Source organism: Pleurodeles waltl, chromosome 2_2 (assembly GCF_031143425.1).
Source record: "Pleurodeles waltl isolate 20211129_DDA chromosome 2_2, aPleWal1.hap1.20221129, whole genome shotgun sequence".
Lineage (NCBI taxonomy): Eukaryota > Metazoa > Chordata > Amphibia > Caudata > Salamandridae > Pleurodeles > Pleurodeles waltl.
The window spans coordinates 522,066,108-522,090,355 of NC_090439.1; the positions used below are offsets into that span (position 1 = coordinate 522,066,108).

The following is a 24,248-nucleotide window of genomic DNA, read 5'->3' on the forward strand; positions in this document are numbered from 1 at the left end:
GCCAAAAGATGCAATTAAGAGTGTATAACCGATAATAGCAGAGTTTGTGGAGAAAGAAATTTTAAAAGAAGTGCTGAGCAGCCCGTGTAATTCACCAATAATGGGACTGTGTAAGCCCTGTGGGAAAATTCAAGTTGTTCAGGATTTGAAAGAAAGAAATGACATTGTGGTCAAATGTTGCCCAGTAATGCCAAATCCAGCTGTGATTATGTTTTAGATCCCATTTGATGCTAAATGGTTCACTGTAGTGGGCTTGTGCCAGGCATTCTTTTCAATGCCTCTTAATGAGGACAGCAAATATCTCTTCTGTTTTAAATTCTTAAACAAGGTCTACTGTTGGTGTAGAATTCCACAAGGGTTCTCAGAGTCACCTTCCATTTTCAACCAGATCTAGAAAAATAATTTGGAATCATTAGTGATGCCTTATCAGTCAACATTGGTGCAGTATATTTATGATCTACTGATCGCGTCTAAAACGAGAGAAGGATGTAAGTACGATACAATTGCATTGTTTAACTTTTTAGTAGACAATGGTCATAAATTGCAGTATTGTCAAAAAGAAGTAAAATATATGGGTCATTTGATTGAAAAAGGAATCAGGAAAATCTCAAGAGAGAGGGTTGCAACCATATTTCAGATGCCAGCTCCAACTACCCAGAAACATGTGAGGATGTTTTTGGGAATGGTGAGTAACTGTCAGCAATGAATCTTAATTGTTTCAGTCATTTCAAAGCCTTTGCAGGAACTGACTCACAAGGATGTTTCCGATCCTTTAGTGCTAGATCAGGACTGTATGAAAGATTTTACCGATTTGAAAGAGAGTTTGTGCCAAGCTCCAGCTTTGGGTATGCCTGACAACACAAAACCCTTTCTGTTGTTTTGTCATGAACGAGATGCATATTCTTTGCCTGGTTTGACTCAAACTCATGGTGGCGTGAATCGCATATTGGCATATTTTTCAGCCACTTTTGACCCGGTTGCAGCAGCCTTACCAGGTTGTTTGTGATCCGTTGCAGCAGTTGCGCAGAACCTCGCTCACAGCAAGAGCATTGTGATGGGTTATCCCCTTACTATCATGGTTCCCTATTCTATTGAAGTTTTGATCACTAGGTCAAAAACACAGTACTTGACCAGTGCCAGACTTACTAGGTATGAGACCACAATCCGGGGATCATCTGATGTGACAATTAAGAGATGCACAGTGCTTAATCCAGCAACTTTAATTCCAAATGAGAGTGTTAACATTGATAAAATAAATTACATTGAGCATGATTGTCTAGAAATTACAGAATTGTTCACAAAACCAAGAGCCGATATTAGAGATACTTGTTTGGAAGAAAATGACCAAATTGTCTTTGTTGATCGTTCCTGCCTGAGAGATAATATGGGCACATTGAGAGCAGGATCCAAAGTATGTACCCTCTCTGACATACTGGAAGCTTCATGGCTTCAAGGAGTGTTTTCTGCACAAGTGACAGAATTGGTGGCTCTTACTAGAACATGCCATATTTCGAGCTATCTGAGGGTTATCATTTATACAGATAGCCAATATTGATTCGGCATTGTGCACAATTTTTCCCAGATGTGGCCACAAAGAGGGTTTCTGGCCTCATCTGGCTCACCAGAAAGAAACAGTGAAAGAATACATGAATTTACAAGCGATTCAGTTGCCTGAGAAAGTTGCTGTGGTGAAATGCAGTGCACATCAAAGATCACAGGGTTACGTGCCATTGGGAAATGAATATGCGGATCAAGATGCAAGGTTTTGTACCTTGAACGGAATATCTTTCAAGGATAAGTGGGAATTGTTACCTGAGAATGATATCATCTATGCAAATTATGCAATGCAAATTATTGACACATTAGAAGAGTTAAAAACTTTACAGGATAATGTATCAAAGGAAGAACATAGAGATTGTCAAAAACTGAAATGCATGCAAAGAGATGATGATGTTTGGGTATTTAGTGAAGGGAAAGTGGAGCTGCCTAACAGCCTGTTGACTCAAATGGCTAGATACTATCATGGTCAGACTCATGTGGGAAGGGATGCAATGGTCATAACTTTCAAACAGTTCTGGTTTAATCCCAAATTTAGACAGATTGCCGGAAGAATTTGCCAGAGGTGTGTCATCTGTCAGCAGATGAACGTGGGAAGAGGAACAGTGGTCATTATGGGATATATTGGCATGGCTGGAGGACCATTTAGCAAAATGCAAATGGATTTCTTTGAGATGCCTGCGGGTGGAGGATTGAAGTATGTGCTGGTGATTGTGTGCATTTTTAGTCACTGGATTAAGGCTTATCCCACATGAAGAAATTATAGTCTCACAGTAGCAAAATTACTGCTTAGAGAATTGATTCCACGTCTCGGTTTTCCTGTCTCTTTAGAATCAGATAGGGGAAGCCACTTCAACAATGAAGTGATCAAATTGCTATGTTCATCCACAAATCTGAAATGGCCTGATGCATTACCACTAGTTTGAGGTCAATGAGAAGTACACCTGACAAGATGACAGCATTGTTGCCTCATGAAATCCTCATGGGAAGAGCCATGAGATTGCCAGCTGTTCCTGCAAATTCTCTTGTGAACATTACAGATGATATGGTATTGGACTACTTCAATGGTCTGGCTGATGTGGTTCGCTGTTTCTCTCAACAGGTGGAGGCTACCACATTGCAACCATCTCAAGACCAAGGACACAATCTGAGAGCAGGTGACTGGGTTGTGATCCAAAAGCATGTGAGAAAATCGTCTTTGGAGCCTCGGTGGAAAGGTCCTTACCAGGTCATATTAATCACTACCACGGCTCTGAAGTGTGCAGGACTTCGGAACTGGATTCACCCCAGCCACACTCGGAAAGTACCAAATCCTACAAAGTAAGAAGAAGAGTTGTTGAGAGTACCAACAACATTCAGAAAAAAACTCTAGGCTTGGAGAAGAGAGGAACAGAACTGGAAATTGTGACTGAGCACTCTTCAAGTTACTTGCCCACTCCTATGAGAGACGAAGTGGAAGAGATACAGGAGGATGAAAATGAACCAACTTCAACTGGAAGAATAGGAAAGCCTGATCAGATGAGGCTTTCCCAGAAGCAGACGATCTTCAAAGACTGACTGAAGAAACCACTGACCCCAGCGGGAAATGAGTTGAGGCAGAAACCGGTAGCGGGAACATCAAAAGAAGGTAACTCATGTCCAATACTGAAAAGAGCACTGACAGGAAAATCGTTGAAAGGTGACAAGAGGCCAGAAACAAGGTCAGAAAGTAAGGGTGAGAGCTGCAAATAATTGCTGGAGAAGATTAAAGATTTTTTTTTTTTGCTGCATAGGTATAAATTTATTTGTTTTTACTTTCTGATTCTATACAGATCATGAGCAACATTAACCAGCAGAGTAGAAAGAATATGTGCTGTAAAAACATAGGTATTGGTTTGGCGATTGTAGGTGTGATAATATGCCTGGTATTGATTGTGTGTGTAAATGTTCTCGATAAGGGTGAGGCCAACCATGCCACAACTATAGACACAACTACTACATTTTCAGAACTAGATAGGTTTAGTTTGGGTGCAAAATATCTGCACGTAGACGACACACAGGGAGAACTGTCTTCTAATGTTTTCTATCACTTATTCCATGAGTATGTTGACACGATGACTGTGAGAGAGTGTTATGTTTGTACACACATTCCAGCCTCTGTTGAGGATTGAGTGATATATCATAGTTTGCCTTTAACCTATGGCATAAACTGTAGTCTTTTACTAACAAGGTTTAATAACCAGGACTATATCTAATATTTCTACTCCAACTATGACATAGGGCCTGATTATGACCTTGGCAGAGGGGATTACTCCGCCCCAAACGTGACGGATATCCCGTCCGCCGTTTTACAAGTTCCATAGGCTATAATGGAACTTGTAATACAGCGAGGGATAGCCTTCACATTTGGGAGGGAGTAATCCCCTCTGCCAAACTCGTAATGAAGCCCATAGTGTTCTCTTTTGTTCCTATAATTAAGTACCTGAGTAGGGTAGCTAAAGAAAATAATATAGAAATAGTGAGAGGTTTCTTTGAGCCTACATTAACGTTTGGGACAGCATACGCACACCGTAATAATTTGACATGCTTACTTACACCAGTAGAAAATAGTTTTTTAGACCACACAGAACATAGCAGACGAGCATTAATGGCAAAAATGGATAAGGGAACAGTTTATGAAAACCTGGGAATGACTATGCTTTTACTGACATCACTAAGCAAGGGAGATTAGGTTTAGATGCACTACAAGTAAGTAAGCTTTGTATATATAGGCCACAGCATTATATGGATAGAATATTTGTGGGAACAGGTGAAGTCAGATGTGTTTTTGTGTCAGAATAAATGGGTGTTTATGTTGAATAGTTAAGATCCAGCAGTGCCTGGAAACTATTACATCTGTGGGACAAAGGCATATTGCTGTTTTCCTAGAGGATGGTGTGGCACATGTTATTTGGGAATAGTCTTACCAAAAATGTACCAACTTGATGACTTGAATACATTTCCTAAATTGACTGAATTACAACACAAGAGACAAAAGCGAGAATCCATTTCTGGCATTGTTGGAGACAGATTTGGAGCAATAATTCACTATTCTATATTATTTTCTTTAGCTATCCTACTCAGGTTCTGAATTCTATTAAACTTCAACAGTTGTCTGCTGTTGTGGATAACATGCTGACAGGTTTTTCAGTAGCCATTGTCCTCATGGACACTGAATTGACTGCTGTAAGAGCTATGACTCTTCAGAACTGCCTTGCGTTAGACATCCTTTTAGCGAAGGAGTGTTTGTAAATTGCTTAGTCCACAACATTTTTGTTCATATATTCCGGACAACAGCAAAGCAGTTAGAGGCTTGATTAACACTATAACCAGAGATAAAACTGGTTGGAAAGAACTAACAGAACCCACTGTTAAGGAAAAAGCTGGCAAAGGAATTGCTTTTGTGGGGAATTGGCTTGGCAACCTGGGAAAAGCAATGCTAATAAAAATCATACAAGGGATTTTGATTATTGTGATTTATCTTATTGGAATTTGGGAAATACGTAAATTCTATTATGTGATTAAAAAGAATAGATTGAAAAAGAATAAGAGGAGGGTGGAAATTAGAATGGAAAATTTATTTGGGGAAAATTCAATGGGACAAAGAATAAATAAACGTGTGAGAGACAACATTTTAGAAAAAAGAAAGAAAGAAATGTATTTGAAATATGGGTGTGATTACATATATTGTCATCAGAGGAGGGATTGTGAGCGCTGAAATTAACGTTAAGAATTTTTACATGTATTTCTATGCTTGACTTAACATATAAGATGTAATTAGCATAGAAAAATAACGTGTGACTCATAATGTGCCTACTTGATTGGCCACCATATTCTATGGTGTTATTAACTAATAATGTATTAATATGAATTAAGAGTTTATATATGCTTGAAAATGCATTACTCTGTCATATTTGCAGCTAAAAATTATGAACTTTCCTTAAGCTAACTGAAAGGCTTAAAGTTTTACCAAGGCCATGGTCAAATTGAGCATCTGCCAAAGCACTGTAAGTTATCACGTTAGTAGAACAATTTCATGTCCGCAGTATAACAAGTTCTTAGTCTGAATCTCAAACTTGTTTAGGGTTTGTATTAATGAAATGTATTTCTTTCGAGGAAATGTTGTATAACCCAAGAATGTTTCTACTCACTGTAACTGTTGATTTGCAGCGTATTTGGGAATGAAGAAGAACAATGATCTCTCTGATAATGAACGTAAGGTTCCACAAGTTGAGTCTTATTGTATCGACTGGATGTACGCAAATGGGGAAGAACCAGTCATTGATGCACGGATATCTGCCTAGCATATTTTTCTGATATGTAGTAAATCTGTAATTTGGCAATCTTCATCACTAGATGTTTCTGATCAATGGACAACGGGGGACTGTTTTAACTTAACCACCCTGAACTAGAAGTGTGGGGCCATTGTCATATTGCGATTGCCATTGCCACTTTTTGCAATTACCACTATTCTGATGTCATTGTATGACAACCAGCTACTTTGACTCTCTGTCACTTTCACTCTTGGCAGTCTGTATACTGACGTTCTGGTACTTTATTATTTTTCAAGTTTACTTTGCCTGTTCACTGCTGAACTAATGATTTGATGTACAGTGACCTTTTAGTCCAAATACTGAACCGTTCCCCTTTCCCTGCCTCTTGCCCTGATGCTGATGCTAATGTCCTCCTGAATGAGCTTAAGCTATTTTGCTGACCTTTAAGGATAGGAAATAAGAATAAAGTGTGAACTGTCATTTTGTCTTTTGTTTTCCAGGTACCAACTGCTGCTTTTCTTAGAGCCATAGTTAGATATTTTCTAGATTTGTGTTACTACACTTGTGTGTGAAGCCCAACATGTTGATGCTAATTTGGAGTTAGAAAGGTGTTTTTCTTATTACCTATGATCTGATGTAATTCTATTGTTGAACAAATGTACGTTATTACTCTTGCCCAAATATTGTTGCTAAAAATTTGTGCTTTCGCTATTGAGAGCATTGTTTTAGTTGCTTCGTTTAAATTGAGATTCTTTAGGCGACTTGGTCAACCTCTGTGGTTTCTCTATTTGTACCATTTGGTTTTGAGACTAATTTTCGTGATCTTAGCATTGTTCATTTAGGGAAATAAACATTTTAATTGATATCAAAGGTGTGGTTATTCATGGCCAAATGGGTCATGGTGTGTTTCTTTACTGACTCTTTAATGATTTGTATTGTTTAATTGATGGGTATTTTATGTGCTGCCTAGGGCATAATCATCTTAAACGGATCAAAAGGTTTGTTGGCCTTAAGTACGCATCTGTTTATTAGTTACTATAGCTAAACAGATAAGCCTGGGTGCCCTCGCAGTAGCCTTGATCACTTGGCTGAAGAATTTTTTGACAGTCTACTGCCTGTACCCACACCGTCAGGAGATAGCCCATGGAATGTTTATCTGGAAGTTATTGCTAGATTATGCACACAATTCTATGATAAGCCTAACATTATGCGTGCATGCCATAGCTTATGCATTGTGTAAACAACAACCAGATGAAACTGTAGAGGAATATGTGTCAGCCCTTAGGGTGTTAGCCATAATGTGTGATTTTGGTCCCAACCTTGACACAGAAATTAGGGATCAATTTGTATTTAACTGTTATTCAAGGAAAGCACAGGAACATGTCTTAAGTTGTTGGAACCCAACATTAGTTAAAGTTGTAGATGTAGCCAAATCTACTGAAAGATCGTGCTTTCATCTAAGAAGCTGCACCTAGACTCTGCTGTCAATATAGTTGTCCTGGCTGAAGATTCTTCTGAAACTTTATGTGCTGTTAACACTAAAAGAATGCCATTTAGAAACAATAGCAAGAAAACTCTTGGCTCTTGCTACAGATGTGGATCAAAAAGAAACCTTAGCAATTTGGCCGGCTGCCCTATGATTGGTAAAAGATGTCTCTTATGTTAAAAAATGGGGCATTTTCAAGTTGCATGTAAAAGTGTTAAACAGCCAGCAAAAGTTGGGAGTGAGCATGTAAATGTGGTTTCATGTGAAGAATCCTTAAACAGTGTAAAATGTACTAGTCAAACTAAGCCTATTAAAGGTCCCATGTGTGACACTCTCATTGGTGACATGTCAGTATGGTTTATGGCTAATTCTGGCTCCCCCATAACCAGTTAGCGAGATACTACATTTTACGAATCATGACAAAAAACTGCTCACTAGTTCCACAAATGTTAACCCCGTGGCATTTGGGGAAAAAGATAATGAAATGCTAGCTTACTTCATGTTCAAAATTTCTTGTCTAGGTGGAGAGACATACACGAACGTATATGCTGCTGTTAACGGCAGAAACATCATCGGGTGACAGGACCGGGAAAAATGGGCTTGTACCTAGACCTATGATCAGGCAACCCTGTATTTGAGGATGAAATTCTGGTTTTATTTGTTGGTGGCATTCAGGAGACAGTTCATAACATTTTGACTGATTTTAAACCCCTGTTTGGCAAGCAAGTGGGTAAAGCTAAGGAGTTTGAATATCAAATTAAATCTGTCCCTAATGCTCAGCATGTAGCTCACAAGGTATGCTTAGTGCCTCTAAGTGTGAGGGAAGAGCTAAAGGATACGCTTGATGAATTGCTGCCGCAGGGTATCATTCAAACCATGGGCACTTCCCAGTGGGTGGCAATCATAGTGGTAGCATGGAAACATTTGGAGAGATCAGATTAGGTGCCTATTTGCGTGCCCTTAATAAAAATATAATTGTGGATTGCCACCCACTCCCAAAGATTAATGACCTCTTGGCCAGTGTAGGTGGGCAAAGTAGTTTTCCACTGTTGAATTAAGGTCTGCATACCATCAAGTTTCCTTGAGTAAGGATTCACAGGACTTAGCAGCATTCATAACACCTTACGGTGCTTACAAGTTTCTTAGATTGCCATTTGGTCTGGCATCTGCCACCAGCCTGTTTCAAAAACTCATGGACAATTTTTTGGGGGACATTGGTGATGTTCAGGCGTATCAAGATGATATTTTGATCTTAGCTAAGGATTTAAATGAACACAACAAGAGTCTGAGAAAGGTTTTATCTTTTTTGATGCAAAGAGGTATGACATTCAGACTAGATAAATGCAGATTTACCACAAATGAATTACAATAACTTGGTCATACAGTATCATGTGATGGAATTAAACCTAAAATGTCTCTCATCAAGGCAATCAAGGAAGCAAACACTCCAGGGTACAAGGATGCATTATGTTAATTTCTGGGGCTTGCTGAATATTATGCATGCTTTGTATCAGGGTATGCACAAGCTGTTGAGCCTATGTAAGTGTTGTTGAGAAAGAGGCACAAGTATGAATGTCTGGATGAACAAGGAAAAGCTTTTGAGAATGTAAAAACTGTGACTATAACAGTTCCAGCTTTAAGTGTATTTTGTGAGGACCAGCATTCTATCATTACTGTGGAAGCCAGTTCTTAAAGGTTAGGGGTGTGTTGAGTCAAAAGGTTGCACGTAATGAAAAAACAGTTGCCTTTGCACCCAGGACCCTAAGACTATTTGAATATCAGCATACCACCATAGAGCATGAAGCTCTAGCATGTAAATGGGCAGGAAATAAGTTCAAATATATATATATATGGGGTACCAAATTCTAATTGCATACAGATCATAACCCGCTGGTGCACATTTTCACTAGTTGCACTTGAACTAACATGTCTGCCAGGCTCACCAGACTTGCTTCCAAATTACAGGAGTACAATTTTGCTATCAAACATATTCCAAGTATAAAGAATATTCAAGTAGACCGATTGTCCTGCATGCCTATTGATGTGAATGAGGAGGATGATATTGTTCCAGATGATGTGGAGTGTGTGACACTCATTGATGCTGTTGCTGGGTATCAATCATTTATGAGTGAGCAGGAGTGGACAAGTGCGTATGCTGAATATAGCACTTTAGGAAAGGTTACTGAATACATCGTACAAGGGTGGCCAGCAGTGAGATGCTTAGAAGGAGATTTAAAACCTTTTCTCAAGTTGAAGAAGATCTATCTGTGGATAATGGAGTCATACTCAGAGGAGATCGATTTGGGTCACCTGTCATACTGTATAATGTCATAATAACTCAGGCATATTTGGGTCATTTAGGTGCTACCAAAACAAGAATGAAAATTAAACAACATTACTGGTGGCCTGCTTTAGATAGTCAAGTTAAACTCATAATGGACAGTTGTCCTGAATGTCTCCTATCTGACAACCACTGGAGAAGTATGCAAACATCCTAACATCCGACGCTGTTGCCTACAAATGCCTGGGAACAAATTGGTATCGCTTTTGCAGGCCCTTGTACCCAGTTACCAGGTAACATGAAATATACCATACTTCTTGTAGACTACTAATCGAAGTGGAAGTATCACACATTTTTTGAGTCACAGAACTCAGAATCAATTATGAAGTTTTCGGAGCAACTTTTTGCCATTGGAGGTGCACCTAAAACTGTGGTTACAGATAATGGCACACATTTTGTGTTTGAATGCGTGAGATTTTTGTCCAGTATGCTTATTAAACAACTCAAAGTATCTCTGTATTCACCTTCCTCTAATGGTTTAGTGGAATGCGGAAACACAGTCATTAAGGATAGTGTACAGAGGGCTTTAGCTTCAGGGTTGGATGTAGGCAAATGTGTCTCCTAGAAAGCCTGGAGTTATAATTCCTCTCCACATTGTACCACAGGAGTAACCCCTTTCTCATTGCTGAGGGGCAGAGAAGTGCATACACTGTTATTGCCATCATGGTTGAATGATCAATTTCAGAGAGACAGCAGAAGTCACCCTAATAATGATATAGCCTCTATGGTGTTGGTACAACAGGCGAGTATGAAGTATAATTTTGATTTTAAAAAATCGTCAAATAATAGATCTTCACATAGAAGACAAGGTTATGATTAAAAATATCAGCAATACTAAGAAGGGAGAGTCAAAGCTTTCCATACCTGTACGAACACAAAAAATCAGTAGACGTGATGGGAAAAGACTGGTGGACCAAGAGGCAATTAGTGAAGATTCCATCACAACAATTGAGTATCATACAAAAAAAGAAAGATCCACTTCAAGGTTCAGACTGGGCACAGTGGTTACAAATCACAAATGCTCAATTGGACTCAGTCAACAATGTAGAAAGGAACCAATTAGTTATTGCAGAGCATTCCACCGGTGTAACCATAAGGGGCTGAGTTCGCTAGGTTCACACCCCAGGAAACTTCCCAAGAGGTTTGATGATGTTATACTCTCATAATAAATATCCTGGTTCAATACATGTAATTATAATGTGTACTACTGATTTATAATGTAACTTTATATAGTGTATCCATTGTATAAGTTTTAAGTTCATTATTGTTGATTTATATTTGTGTTTTTAAAGGGGGGAGGTGATGTGGTATAACACGCGTTGTCAGCAGTTGAAATGTATGTATGTAGACTTTGTTATTATTTGTATTTGCACACACGCTCAGCGAACGCACAGTGAGGATACCTGACACCAGTCATTTGGCTGTTGCATTCCTTACTGCCTGGACGTGCTGCACCATGGGCTTTCCACTTTATGAATAAAGTTGCTTCTTCGAATGACAACTACTTCTGTCGACTTCACTTACTACACAAGGTCTGGAGGTAATTGTATTCTTTAAGGACCAGAGTGCCACGTTTCAAATAAACTTGGCCCTTTTATAATACGGAACTCAATGATTCCAGTGAGTCTAATAGTTGAGGTAGATTTACATAGTATCCAATACAATGAATGAAAATGTGTTCCATGCCCATTAGTTTAGTTTTACTAGACAGCTATAAATGGGAGTCCCTCGTGCTCCTGTGCTCTGGCGCCACTGCACCTGCTGCACGATTGATAACTACTACCCGTGATTCTAAAGACTGTGCTCACCTATTGTAATAAAAATCAACAGAAAATGTAGAAAATGCGAGTACGGAACAGACACTGCCCAGAGTAATAAGAAGCACCGTTTGAAGCAAACAGCTGTAGGATCTACAGAAAATAATCTTTAACTTGACAACTTGATTTTTCATCTTTCCTTGTTCCTTCGTTTTCGCCCTCAATGTCGCCCACTCAACTGCCCCTCCTCGCAAACAGCACCACTTTTCCAATCCAAATAAAATGAGCGAAGCAGCAGTGACTAAAATCCTGTCAGATAGCTCAGCGCCTCCTGCACATCCGGGTGTAGGAGTGAGCGCGCGCAGGAATCAACATAAGAAATGCAGCAGAAATCAGAAATAGAAGCGCGCGAGGAGCCACAGAGTGATAAGTATTGTTTACCTGTCAGGTGACATTGATTAATCTTGTGTTCTGTGATATCGCTCAGTGACTCAAACACCTGGAGGCAGCTGTCACAGCTGTGCACAGTTTCTTCTTCTAACTCCTCCCCCTCTTCCGGCCGCCTCTTGCAATCTGTCTCCTCTCCGTCTTCCAAGTTATCTTCGAGCTTGCAGTTCGAGTCTGAAAGAAAAGCAAGAGAGTGACCTTGGGGGCTTCTGCGGCACATCCATAAACGTCAGACAGCGCCGACACGTCCCCGATATTAACATTTCTTTCAAAATGCAGCGCAAGGAGACCCATTCGCCCAACAAAGAAAGCAAACTTCCCCTGCCTCCCTAAAAGAATACTGCCCTCAGTGGCTATTTCATTAGTTAAGAACCCACTTCACCATCTGAACCATCTTTGTTGCCTTGCCAATCGAGATTTCAAAATGTGCTTCGTACCAACACTCAGATTAGAAGAAAAAGTCCTGATTTTTTAAAACACGAAATACAATAATTTTCCCTACGCAGCATATTTAAAGCCCGCCGTTTAGCGCAGACTTGGCTTTGCTAACGTTGTTTTCACAGGCATTACTCCTGTGTTTATCTTTGTGAGGTCTAGGTCACATCCACGACCTCTGGGTGCTGCACTTATCTCTGGACTGTGAGACTGTCTGTAGTCAGGAATTGTGGCCAGAAGCGCGTCAGTGCCTCATAACTGCCGGTGGGAGGACGTGGTTCTGATACAACCCAAGGGAGCGTCACCTGCCAAAAGAATGGTGAGTTGAGAGGTGTGCAAATTCCCTTCCTCCTTCGAGACTTACTAAAGTACTCCGGCTTCTCTACCTCGACCTTTTCAAACGACAGAATATAAATTTGTATATTTTTCAAAATAGCGTACAGCAGAGGGGTGGTGGCCATTAAAATGTAAACTCGTGGATATTAAACACTTACTATTTTCATGCGATCTACAGGAGGATTGCACACTTACACACTGATGTCGGTTTAACAAAAAAGTTCGGTCCCCTAAGTTTGGATGTAGAAAAAGTAAGTTCGATGTTGTAAAATTACAATTGTTTCGAGGAGTGATAAAAAGGGTTCAATAATTAATATGTAAAGATCTATACCACAGTAACAAAAAGGCCTTCAGTAATTTGCAGAACTATACCAAAGCAGCGTTTTCAAACTGTTTAAAACTGGATACGATCACTGCAAATTATACCATGGGGTTTAATTCATCCAAGAACCTCAGAAATAACGGGTCTACAGCAAAGAACGCACACATAACAAGACACAGAAGCACACACTGAAACACACACAACTCCACCCACACATGTGCAAACGGACACTCCCTCTGTTCCCTCTGAACTTTCACAAAAGAGGTCAAATTCACCAGGGTGGAGCCAGATTCAGCAATGTGGAGTTACTTTATACTTAACACGCCTTGAGATTTTTAAAAGTAAGTAACTGAGTTAATCAGGGCAACTCGTTGCGGCATTTCAGCCGGCAGATAGCAGCACCAAGATTCATCTGAGATAGCGGCACCAGGCTCCCAGGAATACAGAAAGCGAAAAAATGCTCCAACATATGACCATTAAAAAATACATATGGATGTGCACTATCAATGCAACTGTGTCCTTTATAGGTTTGGTTTAAGTGCTAAAACCGAATGCCAGCAGCAGTATCAAAGAAAGATGGCTCACAAACATGGCTGATCGCACTCGACGTTTTCTTATGAATGCCAGGGATCTTTACTGTAAGTCTAGAAACGTTAGTATTTGTGAAATACTAAATGTGTTGCATTCCTCCAAGCCCACTTTGTCACTATGGCATATTAATATTATTAACATATATATATACACCGTGCGAATTTATCTGGTTATTAGGCTCATTAGGACTGAAGTTCATTATTGGCTAACTTCACTTGTCATTCACAGAAGAAGGAGCATTCTGCTATGAGGTAAGTGAGTTCAAATACACAAGGTCACAGACCTACTTGATTCAGTAGCATTCCACCAACCAGGAGTATACAACCTTCTAAGGCTGTTCAAAGTCGAAATGAGAATGCATTTCTCAGTCTCCACATCTCGGCCTGCTAAAACATACAAGATATTTATTGCGTCTGACCATAACAGACTATTGGTATGTCACCCGAATGGTTTTAGAGATGTGCACATTTGCCCTGACGAACTCAAATGTAGTTTTCACTGATATTCTATTTCTTCTGCCAGCACACAAACAAATTGTGCCCATGGTGAAGGCTAGGCCCCCTGAAAGGTTGTGGGACCCAAGGCGTGTCCCTGTGGTCTAAAGGTATGTGCCGAGCATGTCCTCATAAGAAGTGGGATTATTTGTGCACCAAGCCTTCCTTTCTATGACATGGGATTACCGAGTGTGTCATAGGAAATAATCACTAAGCAGTGGTGGTAGCTTACCGTTTTTTCTGATCTGCGCAGGACAACCCTTTCCTTTCCTTGAAGAGATGTTTACCTAAACCTTATTCAAGTAAATTTCCACTCGGATTATGTGCTCAGAACCTGAGCTGTTATCCATGAATCCTGTGTGCACGGGGAGCATATATGGTGATTGGTAGTACACAGAGTTGGACTGGCCTGTAGGGCAACCTGGCAGAGCCCGAAGGGCTGGTCTGGCAGGGCAGTGTGTGGGGCAGGTTTATGGCTGTTTGTGGGCATTTTTATGATCCGGTGGGCTGATTTTTCATCTGGTATTACTACAAACCACACATGCATACAGTCAGCCATTGCATGCAAAACATATACATATCTTGCATTTACCAGTTCAAAACTGCTGTGATTTCCAATTGTAGGGCCACTTTTTTAGCTATCGGATTCAATAATGGGGGCCACTTTTATTTTGGTGACTGGGACTATTTTGTGTCCTAGCCTGATCCTGGTAGTACATCTCCCTTTTGAATGCAAGTGTGTGACTGTTAGGCCAGAGGGATCCATGTTGCATTGCCACTGGTAAAGAATGACACATCATGGAGACTAAGGGGCGGCCTCCATAGTGTGTCAAAGTATATTGCTAGCATTGCTGATCTTTAATCTTAGTATGTAGCAGAAATGACTGGGAGGTGTAGATAGGGTTGCTTTAGCAATGCAGAAGTGACAGCCCACACGAGTGCATCTGCGAGGGTCAGTACAGGCACAGATGGACGTGAGAGTGCAATGTAATTGAAGGTGTGTGTGGGTACTGGTCTAATGTATTAGAACAGATGTAAGTGAAGTTACTGGTGCAAGTACAGGTGCAAGCAAGCTTCCTGAGATGAGTGCCATTGAGGTTCTGAGTGCTACTGTGTGTGTAGTTGCAAATAAGTTTCCTGGTGCTACTGCATTTGTGAGGTGAGTGAGGTTACTAAGGCATGCCTCGGTGCAGCTGTGTATATATGCATGAATTAAACTACTGCTGCTTTTACCAGTGTGATTGTGAGTGAAGGTTTAACTGAGGGTATTGGTGCCAGTGACGGTGTAAGTGAAGAGGGAAGTGTGAGGGCTAGGTTTGCTAGGTTAACATTGTTCAGCATTTCACTGTTTACTTTGATACTCTCCATTTTATTCTTCAACTTAGTGAGAGACGGTTGTACTAGAGAGCCATGGTATCAACCTTTAGCCTTTGTAGCCTATTTTTAATAAAGTGACTTTTGTCAAGTAACAAAGGTGTGATTTCCTTTTGACTAAATGTCCTGCTTAGATATTTACCATTTAGTGGTTATTGGTCCGCTTTTTTTTTTTTTTTTAAATATCACTTATCACCATCCATCTCCTGGAGAGTTTCCCTTTCGCTTTCAAAGACCGAAATGAATCAAGGATACTCTCAAAGGAGACTTGAGAGTCCTGATTTGCATATCGGTAAAGTATATATATATATATATATATATATATATATATATATATATATACACATATACACACACACACATATATATATATATATATATATATATCTACACACATACACACATATATATATATATATATATATATATATATATATATATATATTGATAAGTTTAAAACAGAATCTTTTTCAATATGAAAAACTTTTGAAAAAGGAGATAAATCGTTGGTGGGACTCTCTCCTTGGATAATTATATTGAAGTTGGTAGGGTACCACGTGGTCTACGCATATTATTGACCCCTACATATAAGAACCCTAATCCAAAATTATTGGAAGAGTGGTCGACGCTTTTGGCATGTACATGCAAAGGCATGTTGGGACTTTTATCAAAATATGGGTAATTGGATTTGGAGCAAGTAAGTGAAGAGAGCACTAAAATGAAAACGATTCTTGATCAACATCCAGAACAGGAGGAAATCAAGATTTTTCTTACACAAATGGAGCAGAAGTTAAATAAATATGAACAAGAGATTCAAAATAAAAAGAGGAGAAAATGTTTATGAGATCAGCAAGATTATGCCGAGGACATATTTTGACTTTTGGCAGGCAATATGACAATGCAGTGAGACAATTTAAACAAGGGGGTGCACTTAGACATCAAGTGACATCGGAGTCAGGATCCGAGATATATTCAGATTTGGAGGAGCAGATGCATGGTCCCAGAAGGGAAGAGCCACCATTCACTACATTAGAGAAGTACCATTTTCTACAGCACAGCCGAGGTCCACGAAAGAAAATCGGATCAGGAAGAGGCGTAAACAACGCAAAAGGGGAAAAGTCCAGAGGGGAGGAGAAGGGAGGCAAATTGGATGTGCTGCATGGGAGGGCCACAGGGCAGACAAGAAGGAAACGAAGGGTTAGGGCCGTTTAACTGTTATAAATTTATCTACACACGAGTTAACTGAAGGTGAACAATCACTCCTGGAATTAGGCTTGTGTTTCTGCACTGTGGCCAATATTGATTTTGGTAGAACACATATAGACATGTTTCTGTTCATTCGGAAACTTAAATTACTGAAGACCTTTCCCCAACAAAATAGTAAATGGAGAATGTTACAATCTAACCCCCATTTGGTTGATCACACCTTTGATAGTTTGTGTCTTAGTGATATTGAAGGACTTATGGCATTAAGGCCCTCACTATGATATAGATGGTAAATGCCGCCTACCACCACAACACCGTCGCTGTGGCTACCTACCATCCTCCATATTATGACCATAGCCGGAATTCCACCATAAGAATGGTGGAATTCCGGCTACGGTCATGGCGGCGAACGGTGGTAAGGTGGCGCTGATGCCAGAAGCAGTGCCACGCCAGTAGACTTTCGCTGACCGTATCATGACCAATGATATGACCTGGCGTTGTTCCGCTGGCGGAAGCTGCTGCTGGCAGTAGCGCCGCATCCCAACTCCTGCCGGAGGACCCCCTGCAAGCAGGTAAGTCGGGTGCTCTGACAGGGGAGGAGGGTGGGGGTGTGTTGTGTGTGTGTGTGTATGTTTCTGTGTGCGTGCATGCGGGTGTGGTGCATTTGGAATGCGTGTGTGCATGAATGGATGTGAGTGTGCGTGTATGTTGTAATGTGTGTATGCTTGTATTATGTCAGTGTGTGTGGATGTGTGTTTGCATGGATGTATGCATGCGTGGGTGAATGTAGGTATGCGTGTGTGTATGTGTGTGTATGTCTGTGTGTTTAGGTATGTGTATGTGGGGGGTGTCGGGAGGGGGAGGTCTCTGGGGAGGCAGAGGGGGGCAGGGCAGACCCCTATCAGAGGCAGGGAAGGAATTCCCTGGCACAGATAGTGCCTACTGCCATGGTTTTAGTGGCAGTGGAAAGCCACGTAAACCATGGCGGTGAGCGGGGTCAATTTACTGTGGGCAGCCTAGTGGCGGCCACCGGGCTGGAGACTGTAGTCTCCAGCCAGGCGTTCATTACCTCTGTGGCGGTAGGGGTGGTTCATTGGCGGTTTGCAATATGGTAGTATGTACCGCCAGCCTGTTGGTGGTACTAACGCCACTATAACACCGACCGCCGGGGTCATAATGACCCCCTAAATGACCTAGTGGGTCTGGTGTTGGATTATGATACGGAGAGGGACTTTTCGGTCTCTATAGATTTCGAATTGGATAGGACAAGTTTGAATTCTTTCAAACCTAAATCAAAATATATTCCCAACACTCCCCGTGATAACATTAATACCTTCCGTGAGGGTGTAGTTGGAGATCTTCTAAGAATATGGAAAGAGAGTGAAAATCATTATGCGAGAAATCTTAGTGGACCTCAGAAATTAGGCTTAGAAACATTGACACAGGACTCTATTATTGTGATCAAGCCCTCTGATAAAGGGGGCAATGTAGTCCTGTGGGATGTACAAAGATATATACAGGACGCTAGTAGGCAACTAAGCAAGGTAAAAGATTATGAGATATGGAGGTATCAAGACTATAAACAATCAATTGCACAATATCATTATCTTTTGCGAGAATGGAGAGGGAGGTGCCTCTTAAGTACGGAAGAATTTCAATTCTTGTATATCCTGTGGGGCCTTGCTTTTATATGCTTCCTAAGATTCATATGAACAAGGTTAATCCTCCAGGCAGACCTATTATTTCAGCAAATGGGAGTCTTTTATAATCTACTGCTATGTATTTAGACTTTATCTGTTACCGTTTGTTCTAAATTTATCTTCTTGCTGCAGAGACAGTGCTGATTTCATTGTAAAAATTGAGAATATACCCTGGCAGCCCACATACCTGATGGTGACCATTTATGTGGTCTCACTGTACACATGTATTGACCATAATTTACCATAATTTAGGGATTGGGGCCTGTCAGTTTTTCTTTCGGGACAAGGCCATTTTCTTATATGAACATACAATGATGCTTTTGGATATGCTAAAGTTTTGTTTGGAGAACAACTTTTTCCTATTCAATGATCAGTGGTACAGGCAGGTCACCGGTACTGCGATGGGCAGTTGCTTTGCTCCAAATTTTGCAGGTATCTTTATGGGGTGGTGGGAGGAGAAACTTGTGTGGACGGAAGAGAACATCAGATGGATTAAGCATATAATACTTTGGACCAGGTATATTGATGATCTGTTTGTAATATGGGATGGTCCAAAGAGTCAGTTGCTAGGATTCCTGGAATATATTTCACACAATGAGTTAAATCTGGCATTTACAAATCAGATACATAGTACAGAATTTGACTTTTTGGATGTACATGTTGAGATAAAACGTGATAAAGTATGCACTTCTCTTTTTCAGTAGAAGACAGCAGATAACAGCGTATTAGATGCGAACAGTCATCATCCCATCAATCCTAAATGGAGTATCCCCTAAGGGGAACTCCTTAGAGCCAAACGTAACTGCAGCACTGTGGAGGCATTTGTGAAAGAAGAGGAAATTATGTTAGACAAATTTAAAGCTAGAGGATATCCAGGGCATGTATTAAAGACTGCAAAAGAGTGAGTTAAAACTCGAAGTAGGTAAGAACTTTTCACCCAGATGACTAACACCAAAGAGGGTGAACAAGGCAGTAAGATTAATCACTACCTACAACTCGGAGTCGGATAAAATTAAGAGAATGCTCACAAAATACTGGTATCTGGTTAAGACTGATCCTGTTACTGGGAAAAAGATCCCACAATATCCACTGATCACTTATCGTAAATCTAAGTCTTTGAGAGATATGCTGATGCAGAGTAATTTAAGTATGAAAACTAAACAGGAAGGTTGGTTATCAGAACAGAAAGGTTTCTACAAATGTGTAAAGTGTAAAGCAGGTAGAGGCAGCAAAAATGTGAAAACTTTCATATTACCAAATGGACAGAGTAAGAGAATTGATAAATTCATTACATGTAACAGTTTGTGTTTTTATCCTCAGTTGACCATGTGGTTTAATATATGTGGGAAGCACAATTTTTCCTGTAAAAAAGTGAGCCTTGAACATCTGAGGGCAATAAAGAATTATGATCAGAATTACCCTGTAGCAAGACATTGGAAAGAAAAGCATTCCCAAAACCCTGACATGCTCTCATTTTTGGCATTGATAGGGTATAGCCCACTGCCAGAGGTGGGGACAGGGAGAAGAGGTTACGTGTTATGGAATCAGAATACATTGTCTGTCTTAATAGCAAGACCCCAAATGGGGAAAATGGGGATGAAGAGCTTTTTGTACATGTAGCATGAGTCTTAAACTTTAAGTAATTTTTTCAAATTTGGGTTTCCTAGAGTTAAGACAAGAATATTTTGTGAGATCATAAATGTTCCATTAGAAAATTTAAAAAATAGATGTGTTAAACACCTAAATAACTTGGTTTGGTTTTCTCTATGAAAATTATTGTGGCCACTTGGCCAATGAAAATTCAAAAAGAAGGTATGAGAAAAGGTCTTCTGATTTATTATGTTTAAAATTAAATTTTTCTTGAATTTATGCCAAAAATCGGCTATAAGAAATAGAAATTGAAAGAAAGTGATGAAGGAGTGAATCAATGCATTGAATGAATCCTGAGATGTAAATGTAATGTTTTTTTTTCCTTTTTACGATTCTTTGTTAAATATGGCATAAATGATTTAATTTTTTTTATTTTTTGTGATTTTTATGACATATATTTCTTTTTAAATTAAGGCTAATGAAGGTTGAATTAATTAATTAATTCTTATGTGTTAGAATAATGATGTACATTGATTTTTCTGGGATGCCTGTTATTCTTAATTTTCAATGGAGAATATATGACCAGATTTAGGCACCTATAGTATTTTTTCTATGTCTGTGTGAGGGTGCTTGATGTTTCTTTAAATGGGTTGGAGCACTATGGGTAGTATTGGCTACGAGGAAGATCTGTTGATATAAACACATCATCATTAAACTATGATTTGCATTTGAAAATGTGGAGTGCAGTCTTTTCAATGCCTGTGAGGTGTGGCATTTCTTTTGTTGTTAAATAATGGCTGCCGGTGGCCGTGACCTGCACCAACCACAGAGAGGTGGAAGAAGCCAGGCAAACAATGGGATCATTTTATGGCATATATATATATATATATATATATATATATATATATATATATATATATATATATATATTATATTTATCTTTATCTTTTAACCAATAATGCCTGAACCCTACAGAAAAAATCCTCCCCACCGCAAAATTCCCTTACCATTCAACCCAAAAACACATAACCAGCCTAAACCCTAAAAATTCCCTTAGCATCCAAAAACCCATACCCCCAAACACATAAAATGTCCATTACCACAAAAAAACCCATACCCACCCTAAACCCTAAAAATCCCCTTACCACCCAAAAACCTATAACCACCCTAAACCATAAAAATCCCCTTACCACTCAACATCCATACCCACCAAAGCACCTACAATTTACCTTGCCCCCAAAAACCCATACTTACCGTAAACCCTAAAAATTCCATTAGCACCCAAAAACCCATACCCACCCTAGAACCTAAAAATCCTCCTAACACTTAAAAAACATATAACCATCATAAAAACATAAGGTTCCCTTACCACCCAAAAACCCACACCCACCCGAAAGCTCCCCTTTCCACCCAAAAATACATACCTACCCTAAAACCTAAAATTTCCCTTAGCACCCAAAAACCCATATACACCAAAACCCTACCAGTTCCCTTACCATGAAAAATCCATACCCACCCTAATGCCTAAAAATTCCCTTACCACCCAAAAATTTGTACCAACCCTAAACCCCCAAAAATTATCTTACCACCCTAAACGGTGTTACCCACCCTAAACCCTAAAAATTCCCTTGCCACCCAAAAACACATACCCACCCTAAATCCTAAAAATAATCTATACATACATATATATGACATACACACACACACATATATATATGTATACACACGCACGCGTGCACACACACACACACAAATATATTTAAAAGCTGTTTACTTACCTGCAATACACATACATTTCCCACGATTTTCATTGTGAAAAGCATTCATTGTAAGGGCATAATCATTTTAAAAATGTGTTGTAAAAGCCTTTTGTTCTAAAACCATTTTTGTGATAAAGCCTTCATTGAAAAGGCCTCTCGTTGTTTAACCTTCATGATAAAGGCTGCTTCCCATATTATTGATCTTGAAACTAAATTCACAGGGGGTTGAAGAGGAGCTGGAGGGGTACACCTGGCAGAGTAGCGCTCTTTCTTCCATCCTTAAGGGCTCCTTCTCTGACATCTTTGTGTCTGTATTGCTTGGTGTTTGGGGACCTTAGCTAACATTGGTGCTTTTGTCTCCCTTCCAGGAGGAAAGGAAGGGGCATCTCAACATCACTGATGGATCTTCTTCAGATGTTCCTTACCATTTTCTTCAGCCGCCCTTCTACACACCTGGCAGATAAGACTGGGCCAATGTACTTTTATTATCATTATCATTTTGTACTGGATTTGTGCTCTATGATGTTTACACCTTTGGTGCGGGAGGGGTCCCCTGGCTGTGCCTGTGCCTGTTTAACCCAATGATCATTCTTCTTGTGAGATTCTTTAGTATTATGGCCTTTGCTTATTTTCAGCTGTTTATATTCTCTTCCTGTAGGTTACCTGTTTTGCTAGCCCTTTTGTTACTTTTCACTTGGGTTTAGGTAGATTTACTGAAAACACTTGGGCCGAAAATTGGTTGGTAGGAGCTTCTTTTATGTGACAGCTGTGTTACATTCTGCCACTTGGCGGGTATTGGATTTTAGTACTGGGAGGTAGGGTGACACATGGGGAGTACTCATTTCTTATAACATTCAATTTATAGGGTTCTGCACCACTCAGACCATATGATTATATATTTTACATCTCATTGGGTCCCGCACAACCCAATTGCAGCACTCAATATTTCGTCCACAATATTACTGTACCACAACATTCTTGTACTCAGTATTCAAGAGTACTATCTGCTTAAGTGACACAGCAATGGTGTCAATGTAAACAAGGAAAATCACATCTCCTGCCCTCTTTCAGGTAATGAAATGCAATCATAAGTGAGAAGCATCCAGTCACCCAGGCTCCTGGGCTCAGGTTCTCTGACTTGGTCAGTATTTTTGTTTTTTCCTGAGCACAAAGGAAAAACCTCAGCCCTGGATGTCCATGGGTACAGCCATGCCAATTTAGTCCACACATGACCCGGCTTTCACCAAAATTACAAATTCAAATATACACACTAGTTATTTTACAATAAAGACATTTGTATGGTTCTGAAGTGTTTTACTATAACAAAATTAAAAAATTAAAACAAACAGCAAAACTGATACCTTTGTCTTTGGAGGGGCAGTAAATATCATAGACGGGACAGCCACCTTTGGTTCTATTACCCACATTCATGGGGGCTCTCATACATGCACTACATAGTGAGGGACTAATACTGGGACCTCACTTAGACAAATTCTTGAAAATGTGTACACCAGAGACTGAAAATCCTTTGGGATTAGGAAAAGCCACTGTGGGTGTTCCCAGTGACTGGGACATTGAAGGACTCTCCTATGGCCACCAACACAGAAGTCTGATTTCACTAATCACAGTAACCATGCATCTGTGAAATTATTCTAGGCATGAAACAACATTGTCTATCTTCCCTGTAGTACCTGTTTTAGAAGCCTAGGCCCATGGGCACATTCCTTTGTGTGGAATTCCACTTTTGTAAAATCAATTACTTCTCTGTTATAAAAATATATATACTGGGGGGGGGGAATAATTATTGCATGCAATTTGGTAACTGTGGTGACTGTTAATCTCTGGGGAATTTGGTAACTGATCTGGAGGTCGGTTGAGGTCTTGAACCTACACTATCTCCCTGAGAAGCAATGTACTACTCACCCAAGTCCAAGTACCACAGAAAGGTACGTTCTAGGACAGTAGTGGTAAAAGTCCTCACCCACTCAGGTGTTGGCACAGTAGCTCCTGCTAGCCTTGTGCTATTAGAATGGGTGACTGAATACATGATAAAAGCATACATCTTCTCAGCACAGTTTTTTTCAAACCCCTTTGCTTTATTGCCTCTATCATTTTGTGTTCTCCGCAGTCTCCCAGATCTAGCCTTCGCCAATGATGGGGCTTTATTAGGGGTCAGAAGAAGTGGTATTCCCACACAGAATGCAGCTCAACCTAAGCACAGGAGGTCTGGTGTATCTGCACTTTGATTTACCAGGTGTGGGAATACTGGGCTTAATTTTACCAACAGAAAAGCTTACTAGTAAAATCAAGTGTAGACCGGGCGTGGCCCGTGGTGGCATGCAGAGCCCAAGACATGGTCAATCATTTTTTTATGGCAATGGGAAAACTCAAAAGGTTCCTTTCTGTATGGCACAAGTCTTTCCTGGCCATGCCAGTCCTGCACTCTGATTTACCATCTGCTTAAGTCAAGTGGCAAAGGGGAGCAAAAAAGGGCCCTTTATTCCATGTGGGTGGAATGGGGGATCACCTTGTTTATTTTTACAGAGTAAAATCTGCATGC

At 40.1% G+C, this 24,248-nt stretch overlaps 1 protein-coding gene across 8 annotated transcripts in view; it reads right to left on the minus strand.

The window, feature by feature from the left end:
- The window catches only part of ZNF521 (zinc finger protein 521), a 711,353-nt gene that overhangs the window by 615,228 nt on the left and 71,877 nt on the right, over window positions 1-24,248 (minus strand). For all 8 annotated transcript variants that reach the window (XM_069220047.1, XM_069220044.1, XM_069220042.1 and 5 more), the window contains one exon: window positions 11,875-12,054. Coding sequence is in view for 4 of the 8 variants with exons in the window: in XM_069220044.1 (XP_069076145.1) it covers window positions 11,875-12,054 (180 nt within the window). In the remaining 4 variants the exon portion in view is untranslated. The remainder of the gene's footprint in view (window positions 1-11,874; window positions 12,055-24,248) is intronic.